This window comes from Mastomys coucha, unplaced genomic scaffold, assembly GCF_008632895.1.
Source record: "Mastomys coucha isolate ucsf_1 unplaced genomic scaffold, UCSF_Mcou_1 pScaffold3, whole genome shotgun sequence".
Classification (NCBI taxonomy): Eukaryota; Metazoa; Chordata; class Mammalia; order Rodentia; family Muridae; genus Mastomys; species Mastomys coucha.
The window spans coordinates 46,491,641-46,503,034 of NW_022196909.1; the positions used below are offsets into that span (position 1 = coordinate 46,491,641).

General features: G+C 47.6%; 2 protein-coding genes across 6 annotated transcripts in view; one reads left to right on the forward strand and one right to left on the reverse strand.

Annotated features, from left to right (window-relative positions):
- Nucleotides 1–6,514, reverse strand: part of Kctd20 (potassium channel tetramerization domain containing 20) — a 17,988-nt gene extending 11,474 nt beyond the window's left edge. The window contains exons 1-3 of one of the 5 annotated variants that reach the window (XM_031346477.1): nucleotides 6,364–6,514; nucleotides 2,809–2,880; nucleotides 329–510 (exon numbers count right to left, since the gene is read on the reverse strand). In XM_031346477.1, coding sequence (XP_031202337.1) covers nucleotides 329–491 — 163 coding nt within the window. In that variant the 5' untranslated portion in view covers nucleotides 492–510; nucleotides 2,809–2,880; nucleotides 6,364–6,514. The other 4 variants (XM_031346479.1, XM_031346478.1, XM_031346480.1 and 1 more) reach the window with 4 other exon arrangements.
- Nucleotides 6,515–6,694: 180 nt separating this feature from the next.
- Pxt1 (peroxisomal testis enriched protein 1) overlaps nucleotides 6,695–11,394 on the forward strand; it is a 17,945-nt gene continuing 13,245 nt past the window's right edge. The window contains 2 exon segments of the mRNA XM_031347003.1: nucleotides 6,695–6,735; nucleotides 11,028–11,184. Coding sequence (XP_031202863.1) covers nucleotides 6,695–6,735; nucleotides 11,028–11,184 — 198 coding nt within the window.

The window sequence follows — 11,394 nt, forward strand, 5'->3', positions numbered from 1 at the left end:
CTCTGATGGAGTGTGTGTGTGGGGTCTCATCACACTACAGATGGCGAGAACCAGGGCACAGTTGATCTGTCTCTGATGGGGGGGGGGTCTCATCACACTACAGATGGTGAGAACCAGGGCATAGTCGATCTGTCACCAGCTCCAAATGTGCAGCTGTTATTTTACATCCTCACACGAGGTGGATAGGCCAGGCTGACTGGAGGTTACCTATGGTGATCAGCTGGATACCCTGTGACAGGTATGCTAAGCCAATTAACTGAATATATGCTCAGGTACCAATCTGCACTCCTCCTGGGTACAAGATGTCTGGCTGTGAGCGCCCCAGTACCTTCGCTCCTGGCAGCTAGGGGATAAGTGAGACTATGTGCAGCCGAGGACACCAAGCTCCTGCTTTCTCTCTCTTGAGTGGCAGCTAGGATCTCATCACCTAGGCAGCTGAGCTCGGGCGGCTGCGATAACCAGTCATCATCACTGCACTGGAGAACATTCATTCTTAGTCAGAAAGGAAGCCTGCAAGACAAGGAATATGTATGATTTAGATGTCAGAACAGGCTCCCAAGGACTTCCATGGTGAAAGCCATCAGCAACGTTGCTGGATCTACCACCTACTAGGAATCGGTGCACTTGTTATAGGGAACATTTTGTTTTGTTTTGTTTTGAGATCAGGACTCTCTTCGTAGTCCTGGATGTCCTCAGACTCAGAGAGCTGCTTTTCAAGCATAGACCTTAAAAGCATGTGCCACCGTGCCAGGTTATGTGTTATGAACTCTACATAGTAAGTGGTGGAACACGATCTGGTGTCATCCATGCGATAGCTCAAAGTCCATTTTTTTTTAAGTTAGCATATTCGTGTCTGCAACTATTAAGCACCAAACATCACAACCACAGAGGCACACTAAAGCGAGCAGTGGTTAACACAGGCGCTCAGAGCTGTTCAAGGTACTAAGAATAAAAGCAACAGCAAGTGCTCAGCGTAGACAGGACATCTATAGCAACCTCTGCCCTAAGGCTTAGCGAACACCTCAGCTCAGCATAGACAGGACATCTATAGCAACCTCTGCCCTAGGCTTAGCAAACATTTCAGAATGAGTAGAGAGAATGCTCCACTGGAAGGGGAGTGTCTCTGAAACACATGTCCTTAACCAGACATGACTGCTGTATACAACAGCTATACCAAGCCAGTTAAAAATTACAGCATGGAGTGGGAAATGGCCACAGGTAGCACGCCCATGCTCCAGGGTATGATCCCATACATGCCATGTACCATGGGCAATTCTGTTTAGACTTAGAAGCATGAAGCTGGGAGGGAGAGGTATTAGAGAGGAGCTAGGGGGAGTTGAAAGGGAAAGAATGGGAGTGAATACAATCAAGACACATTGTATACATGGATGAGTTTTTGAAAGACTATATAAACATCATAACAAAAGGAGCTGGTGGCATGGCCGCACACCTTTAATCCCAGCACTTGGGAGGCAGAGGCAGGCAGATTTCTGAGTTCCAGGATAGCCAGGGCTACACACAGAAACCCCATTTCAAAAAAAAAGGGGGGGGGATCTGGCCGAGATGCACAGTTGAGAGTGCATACTACTCTTACAGAGTTTGCTCTGCACATGGACTGGCTGGTTTATCTGTAACGATCTCTGATGCCCTCTTCTGGCATACACAGGCTCCTGCACTTACATGCACATAACCACACATGCCAGCAAGTACACTTAAAGAAGAAAACAAAGGAGCTGAAGGGTTTGCAGCCCCTTAGGACAACAATATGAACTAAGTTAGTTCCCTCAGAGCTTCCAGGGGCTCAACCACCAACCAAGGACTATACATGGTGGGACTGATTGTTCTGGCAGCATGTGTATAGTAGAGGATTGCAAAGTCGATCATCAATGGGAGGAGAGACCCTTGGCCCTGTGAAGGTTCTCTGCCCCAGTGTAGGGGAATGCCAGGGTCAATAAATGGGAGAGGGTGGGGTGGCAAGCATGGGGAAGGGGGAGGCAACAGAGGTTTGTTCTTGTTGTTTTTGTTTGTTTTTTGGAGGGGAAACTGGGAAAGGAGAAATCATATGACATGTAAATAAAGAAAATATCTAAAAAAAAAAAAGAAAGAAAACAAACATTGACTTGCGCTGTTTAATAAGTTCTTTTTACCTTCTAATTCTTACACTCGCCCCTAAATACCATCATAAAATCACAGTGGCTATAAAGCTTACCATGTCACCTTTCTCCACCAGCAACCTACAATTCCTGAGGTGCACACATGTGTATACGTACACGAGCACGCGCACGCACGCACACACACGCACGTGCACACAGGAGTATTCTAGACTGATGAGGAAAACAAAGTGAGCCTGATTCCTACTGCTTTCCTTTCAGAACACAGACACTTCAGACACGATTGCCAAGAGGCCGTCTATAAAGCTGAGCAGAAACAGCAACTAGGAAGTAGGGACAGCAACAGACTCGGCAACAGACTCGCAACAGACTCTGTCAGGCTTTGGGCACTCTGGGAGAAGTCTGGGAGACACTCACTGGGGGAAGGATCCTTTCCTATAGCCCGTGTTCCCAGTGGGGAGCCTGAAGAAAGAATTCCAAGAGGAAGGTAAGCTCTCTGGTAAGTAGTGAGCCAGCTGTCATCTAGGTTTTAGGCCATGCTACTGCAGTACAAAGGCACCATCAGGAGTTCACAAACCAGTACACACGGCTGTGTCCTGATAAAGTAAAGACTACTGACGATACAGAAGATCTCAACAACTCCATCCATACATCTGACCCAAGACGGCAGAGCAGCATTTTCAAGTGTTCTCCGTACCTGGCTAGAGCTGAACATGATCAGGCGTAACCAGGGACAAACTACAGTTGTGCTCTCCAGGACAGAAATTGGCTACAAAAAAAAAAAAAAAAAAAAAAAAAAATCAATGTCTGAAAGTATTGGAAAATTAAGCAAAATTAACCGGTTTTATTTTTATTTTTTTAAAAAAAAGGACATCACAAGAGGATAGGAAATATTTTCAACTGAATGACAAAATACACCACAGGAGGGAGAGCTTGCATCAGGATAAACCCCAGAACGGGGAATGATCTACAGCTTTCCCATTCAAAAAGAACCAACAAAGACAACAAGTGTCCTTCTCAATGCCAAAAAACATATAAGGAAAGAAATAACGGTAGAAATTAAAGAAAAAGAAAATGTTCCAGTGCTGTCCCACACAAGAACCCCAGCACTTTGGAGCATCTCAAGTTCGAGGCAAGCCTTGAACACAGTGAGGTTCTGTCTCACTCTGTAGACCAGGCTGGCCTCAAACTCAGAAATCCGACTGCCTCTGCCTCCCAAGTGCTGGGATTAAAGGCGTTTGCCACCACTGCCCGAGGTTCTGTCTCAAACAGAGAAAACAAAAACAAACAACGGTGGGGTAGAGTGGGCTGGTAGAGAGCTTACTCCACAGGGACAGGCCCAAAGCCCAGCTCCCATCCCCAGGCACCACAGACAACAAAGTTCAAATGAAAAATTCAGGGGACTCAGTGGTAGAGGCAGCAGCTGCCCAAGCTAACAACTAGAGCTTGATACCAGAACCACACGAAGGAGATAAATAACCTGCAAGTTCTCCTCTGACCTCTGCATGCAGACTATGACATGAGCGTGCATGTGACAACCCCCACAAAATAAATGTAATAAACAACTTCATTTAAAAAAAAAGAAATCAACACTGGAACGGGACGTTTTGGAACGGGACGTTAGCTTTTAAAAACAGATGAGGAAAATCTAAAAGTTCTCTAAAACTAATCAAGAAAGAAAAAAGTGGTGATGGTTACACAGCTTGCGGCTCAGAAGGCTCTGTTGCCTAAGAGCACTGGCTGCTCTTGCAGAGGATCCGGATTTCGTTCCCAGCACCCACATGGTGGCTCAGAGGCCTGCAACTCCTGTTCCAAGAGGTCTAATGACCTCAACAAGGGAAGAGCATACTTGTGGTAAAGGCATAGAATACCACAACTCTCCAAAACAAGCCAACCCCACTAGGATCCTAATAAAACCGGTCATGCCAAGAGTCGCTCAAGTCGCTCAAGACAGCTGCGACAAAGGCTCTGGACACTGCTCATACATCTAATTTCTACAACCTTTACTATTAATCTCTTCTAAAGCGAATCTTTTACAACCAGTGTGCCATCTGCCGCTCTTACTTATCCTTTCTGGTGGTTTACAGTTAGAACACACATTTCCTTCAACTTCCCATGAGACACTGGCACTGTGGTCTATCAGAGTTTCTCCATTGTCTTCACCTTTTTATTTCTCCGCTCTAAACTGTTTTCTTTCTGAAGCATTTAAAGGATAATCTAGCAGGCAGCAGGTTGGACCAGGAATCCTCCTCCTACCATCTCAGACACTTATGTTTGGTAGCAGGAAGGAGGGGAGAAAAAACAAAAAAAGAGTACAGAGGATGAAACCTAGGTTCCCACACAGGTGGAGCAGGCATCGTGCCACTGAGTTACATCCCTAGCCATCCCTCAGAGTCTTTACCTGAAAGATGAGGGCTGTGTTAGGTAAACTTATAATGTGCTTCCTTTAAGCTTCTCATTTCAATGACTCCAACTTTCCCATCTTAAATCATTTAGCACCCAAACAGTTCTCTTCAGCTTCTCACTTCAGTTAGCCATAGAAGCTTGGGCAGATCCCATGTGTGGCAGGTGGAGCACATGCACACGTACGCACACGTGCACACACACGTCAGGAAGCCCAGTACTACAGAAAGGCACACCATTTCACAAGTCATCTACAACAGCACCACTAACACCAGCACCAGCACCAACCAGCACCAACCAAGTAGCCAGACATCCAAAGACACCAAAACCAAGGAAAAAACACCAAAACCTCATGGCTAACTTTAAGATCACCTGTGTAGTCTATTTCAAGAGACATCAAGATGTAGAAAACGGGGGCTGGAGAGATGGCTCAGTGGTTAAGAGCACTGACTGCTCTTCCAGGGGCCCTGAGTTCAATTCGCAGCAACCACATGGTGGCTCACAGCCATCTGTAACGGGATCCAATGCCCTCTTCTGGTGTGCAGAAAACACCTTTGGCAGATGTGGAGATCATCCAACCCTCCACTGACAGCAAGAGAATTCTGGGCCATATTTGGGATACTGTCTCTAAAATGACTTACTTCATTCAGTTGCTTCACTTACTTCAGTCTGGCATCACCTGGATATTCTGTTGTTAGTGAACTGATAGCCACAACTGAAAGCTCATAAATACTACTGAGGCTGGCACATCCCAGAGAATTAGGGACCTCCAGGCTCTGGAAAGAGCTAGGGAGCGAGCTACGTATGACCAATTGGCTTGCTCAAGCTCCCATGAGCCTACCAACAGGTTCCAGAGAGAAACAAGGTGGGTTGGCCTGATCCTGGCGATCTTTCTCCCACCAAGGCAATAACAGGATATACATGAAAAGCCATTTCCTGCTGTGATGTCCGGGCTCCAGAAAGCACTATCCTTTCTCACACAGGAGTCGGGGCTTCTTGACCCCCGACTGGTTAGGAACAGGAGAGGAGTATAGCAACAGAAGGAAAAAGACATTAGACAGCTTTTACAGTTCTCAGGCCAAGCTGATTGTGGTTTCCTTAAGGTCTGGCTCCTGGCTTACCAAGGCAGCCCAAGTGTGATGGGGTGCCTGCCAACACACTGCAGACCCAGGGGTCCACCCCACATTTCTAGAATTTAATTTCTGGGAGTCGTGCTAGCGTCCTGCAAAACACGTTTTGAGAACTGCTACTTTTAAGATGTTCCTTTTTGTTCTTCTGGAGTGGGGTTGACGTTCTAATTCAAGATCTGTCACAACTAATACTGTTCCAGCACTCTGTCTGGGAGATCATTTCAAAAGAAATCTCAAATTTCTAGGTAAACAACGGTCTATCAGCAAACGGACACCGTGAAAGGGCTCAGAGATACATTTTCTTAAGGTGGTCAGAGTTCCTTGTCAGTTCGTTTGAGGAATTCTCACTCAATAGACTGAATTTACTTCTAAATGGCAAATCAGCCCAATCCAGGAATGTTCAGAAAGGATGACAAATACCCACAAAGGGGAGGCGTCTGGACGGCGCAAGCCTGACGACACTGTGCGCTATAAAAAGTTCTTATCTGCTAGAAAAAAAACCCTCCTGGTTCTGCACTCAGCCTGGGATGACGACAGAGGGGCGACAGGACCCGACTGAGGGTTCCAGAGCTCCGGAGGAAGCGCGACCGACCAACCTTCCCCAGCCTGCGCTACCAGTCGCCGGCTCGCCGGGCTTCTCCTTTCCCCACAGGCCGCGGCGTCGCGCCCGCCGCCATCATCATCCCGCGCCGCCACCCGCCCGGTCGCTCGGCACTCACCGGCCGCTCGCTCGCTCGCTGCCGCGCTCTCGGCCACCGAGCCCCGAAGCCACCGCCCAGCTCCGGCCGCCTCGCGCCACCGCCCCGGCTGCAGTTACGCGGCTGAGTCACCCAGCCCTTCCAAACGAGAGCCCCGCCCCAGCCCCGCCCCCGCGCGGGGCATGCCGGGATGGCTGCGGGGCATGCCGGGAAGGCCAAGCGGGACGCCCCGCCCCCGCCGCGTACCAGGGCCTCGCCTGCCCGGTTGGACCGGTACCACTACCGCGCCACTCGGCTGGGGCGGCCCCGGAGCGCGCACTGCTGACGCGTGCGCTCCATCACTAAGGCTAGGATGGGAAAGCGAGCTGCAGACTTGGTGGTGAAAGAGGCTGGGTAACCCCGGGACGCCTGATGCTCCCTGGAAGATGAGCCTCGCCTTGGTGTGGCAGGTGGATATGAACTTGCAGCCCAAAGGCAGAAAATGTAGATAGATTAGATAGATAGATGATAGATAGATAGATAGATAGATAGATAGATAGATAGATAGATAGATAGATAGATAGATAGATAGATAATAGATGAGATAGAGATAAATAAATAAATGAGAAAGGAAAAACAAAACCAGCCCAAAGGCAGAAAATCTAAATAATAAATAAATATATAAATATATAAATAAAAATAAATAAGAAAGAAAGAAAAAAACAAAAATTTCCCCTTAACCTTTGAGTTTTACGGAACAATCTGCCATAGCAAACAAAGTTCTACAGGTTTCACGTTACCTGGAAGCAAACTATTACAAAGCTGCAGGCACCCTGTCCTGGGAAATGCACAGGGGAACCTGAGAGGAGGAACCTGGCTCCATCTCTCACTGTCATGGGGACTGGTGGCTTTTGTACTTCAGAAAGTTATCAGACCAGTTGATTACACCATCACAAGAATTGCACAAACTTCTAGTTTTGGGTGTTATGTCCCGTTGGGGTTTTGCTTGTTTTAGCATTACACTTCTCCCCTCCCTGGCTCTCTACTAACACGTGGGGTGACCTTGTTTTGCTCTTTTGAGACAGTCTCCTTTATCCCAGGTTGGCCTTGCACCCGCACCATGTGAGTGGTGGATGGAGTTACAGACATCCACTACCACAGCTGGTTTCTGCAGGGCTCGGGTGTAACCCAGGGCTTCACTCTTCCTAGGCCATCATGCTACCAATTGAGCTTCAGCTTCAGCTCCGTGTTCGTTTTGTTTTGTTGAGATGGGATGCCAACGCCCGCCCGTCTTGAATTTGCTGTGTAGTCAGGGGTGACTTTGGACTTCTCATCCTCCTGTCTCCATCTCCCAAGTGCTGACATTATTCTACTTTAAAGCTGTTGTTGAGCACCAAATAAACTAATAAAACCACACAGACGAATATAGGGAATACCCGTGGCACAGTATTAATCCTAGCACTTGGGAGGTAGAGGCAGGAGGATCAGGAAATCATGGTCGCCTTTATTTGGCTCATGTTCCATCTGTGGGGTGTGTGTGTGTGTGTGTGTGTGTTTGTGTCTGTCCACCTTGCCCAGTGTCCCCATACCACCCATCACAAAGGGAAGTCAGGGAACCCAGTCAGGAAACTGGAATCGAAGGCTGTGCAAGACGGCTACTTACTAGGTCAGTCCCCATGATTTGCTTAGTTTTCTTATATAACCCGTGGCCACCTACGCAGGGGTGGCACTGCCCACAGTGAGCAGAGCCCTCCATATCCATCATTGTCCCACAGTCATTCGTACAGGCCAATCCAAGGAAGGCAGTGCCTCAAAGGAAGTTCCTCTGCCAAGGTGATTCCAGTATGTGTCAAGCTGACAAAAACCAAGCAGCACAGCTTAGAACAAGGCCAGCCGGGACTACACTTTGTCTGAGACAAAGAGTCTCGCTGGGCAGTGATGGCGCACGCCTTTAATCCCAGCACTTGGGAGGCAGAGGCAGGCGGATTTCTGAGTCCGAGGCCAGCCTGGTCTACAGAGTGAGTTCCAGGACAGCCAGGGCTACACAGAGAAACCCTGTCTCAAAACAAAACAAATGTAAATACCACCACCTATGTCACAAAAAAGCCAACACAGGAATGAGATCCTGCGCTGGCATCTCTGGGCCTTGGAACTACAGAGACCATATGCACTGATATAGTTTCCTTCCAAAAGTTTCCAGGCTTCTCCTTTCTCCTCAGGCCGGGGAGGAGCCTGCGCTGGCCGCCATCTTCAGCCTGAGCCACTACCCGCCCACCACCTGCCCGGCGCCCGGCGCCCAGGTTTCCTCTTCTGCACCTGTACCCCTGTGCAGTCTCTGTAGCTCCAGTGGAACCGCTGCCCCTCCTGTTCTGAATACAGAACAATCAAATTCCTCTTCCTTTTATCTCCAAGCTCCCCTCACCCATTCTGATCCAACACTTAGCACCTGTTACCCGTCATCCAGAGGGACTCGAGATAACACATATTTTATTAATAGTGAACATTAAAAGGGTTGCCTTTTGGGCTGACAAGATGGCTCAGCGGTTAAGAGCACTGGACTGCTCTTCCTGAGGTCCTGAGTTTCAAATCCCAGCAACCACATGGTGGCTCGGAACCAACTGTAATGGGATCTGATGCCCTCTTCTGGTGTGTCTGAAGACAGCTACAGTGTACTTGTGTACTTGTTTATAATAATAAATAAATCTTTGGGACAGAGCAGAGGTCCTAAAAAAAATTGAATTCCCAACAACCACATGAAGGCTCACAAACATCTGTACAGCTACAATGTACTCACATACATAAAATAAATATTTTAAAAAGGGGGGTTGCCTTTTGATTACATTTCATTAAGTCAGACATGACACTGATTTTTGGATGAATATCAATTATAAGAGGAATGTATATTAATGTTGATTTTTGTCACTTTAATTTACCTGTATCCTCAAATATCTGAACTAGGTTTGTCATCTGAGACTGTAACATTTTTTTTTTTTAAGATTATGTGTATGAGTACACTGTAGCTATACAGATGGCCACCACATGGCTGCTGGGAATGGAACTCAGGACCCCGTTCGCTCTGGCATAATACATTGTAGCTGTCTTCAGACGCACCAGAAGAGGGCATCAGATCTCATCCTGGATGGTTGTGAGTCACCATGTGGTTGCTGGGATCCGAACTCAGGACCTCAGGAAGAGCAGTCAGTGCTCTTACCCGCTGAGCCATCTCGCCAGCCGACTGTAATTCTTTCTAAAGCCAGATTGACAGGCCTGGAACTTTCATTGTTCATAACGGCTGATTTGAAAGGTCACACAGGTTCATTCAATTAATGGGGTTAGTATATTTCCTAAAATATTGCAGCTGCTGCCAGTAAATACTGTAAAATATTGAAACTTCTTCATGATGTTTTACAACCCTTAAAACTTTTAACCAACCAAGGGAGGGAGGCTTTACTGTGCAGATTTACACATAAGGAAAACAAGACCTAAACAAGTAGTGTTCGAGGCTATTAAACTACTGGGTAGTGTTTAATAGGATGCTCAGCCAGGTCACTTGACCCCTGTTCCAACTCTTGGCTCCCTGGGCAACTACTCCACAGTCCTAATAAGTAGAAACTGTTCTTGTTATTTATTTATTTAGAGAGAGTCTCACTCTATAACTCAGGCTGGCCTGAAACTTGGCCTGGTTGCTGGGAATTGAACTCAGGTCCTCTGGAAGAGCAGTCGGTGCGGTGCTGAGCCATCTCTCCAGCCCCAGTTCTTATTCTCAAGCCCAATATTGGATACTGGCAAGGGTTTTGTTACCTTATTATGAATTTTTCTATTTTCATGCCACCCAGTCGATTGAAGCTTTATATGCTCTTTAAAAGATTCTTTTGTTTATTTGTTTTTAAAAATCTCCTTTTCTTTTTTATTTTATGTGTATGGGTATTTTGCCTACATGTATGTCTATGCGCTAGGTACCTGCAGTGCCTGTAGAGGCCAGAGGAGGGCATCAGATCCCCTGGAACTGGAGTTAAGGCCAACGATGAACCACCATGTGGGTGCTAAGAATTGAACTCAGGATCTCTGGAAGAGCAGTCAGTGCTCTCAACTGCTGTGCCATCTCTCCAGCTCCTACATTTTATGGTTAAATAGACTTCATTTCAAAAGAAAAAAAAATTTTCAAGCCTTCAAATTTGTCAAGGATTAGAAATATCGGACTTCACTTTCTTTCTTTCTTTTTTTTTTTTTTTTTTCGAGACAGGGTTTCTCTGTGTAGCCCTGGCTGTCCTGGAACTCACTCTGTAGACCAGGCTGGCCTCGAACTCAGAAATGCGCCTGCCTCTGCCTCCCAAGTGCTAGGATTAAAGGTGTGCGCCACCTCTGCCCGGCTGGACTTCACTTTCAATCATTCAAAACCACGGTAGGAGGAGACTTTGGATACTCAAAACCCTGTCACTAAATACATAAGTCTCAACTTTGGTACAAAAAGTGTCTTTACCAACAGACACTCACGGGGACGTGAGCAGTCTTGAAAAAAAAAAATGCTAGCCGTGACCCCGCTGTGGAGTCTTGGTAGCCAGCGGTGTCCCTTGGCAGTTACACAGCCTTGAAGCTGAGATCAATTCTCAAAGACAAACCCTGATTTCCCCATAGTGTCCTCACTCTCACTCAATTCTGAGGAAAGCCACACAGGGCCAGTGCCATTTTCTGCCACACACCCGCAGAGAAGAACCAGGAAGTGCCATTCCAAAGTCTGCAGATGCTGATGGGGACTCGGTGTGCTCCTCCCACGGCTCTCACTCGCCTTGGTTCCTTTGCTCACCCTGCAGTGGCCGGACACCACCATGTACCATCCGGGGCACTGGAAGCTCTGGCTCACAGGTGAGAGAGCCATGACCAGGCTGAGAGGAGCCATGGAGTCCTTGGATGTCGAGGACGCAACTGGCAGGAGTATCCCAGGGACCCGCAGATTCTGTTGGTTTGCTACCTAGGATGACCAAGATTGTGTCTCCCTGGAGGAGGGCTGAAGGAAGCCGGGCCACAGCTTCACTTCATCTCGTGGGAGCTCCACGAACGGGAACTTGAGGTCCT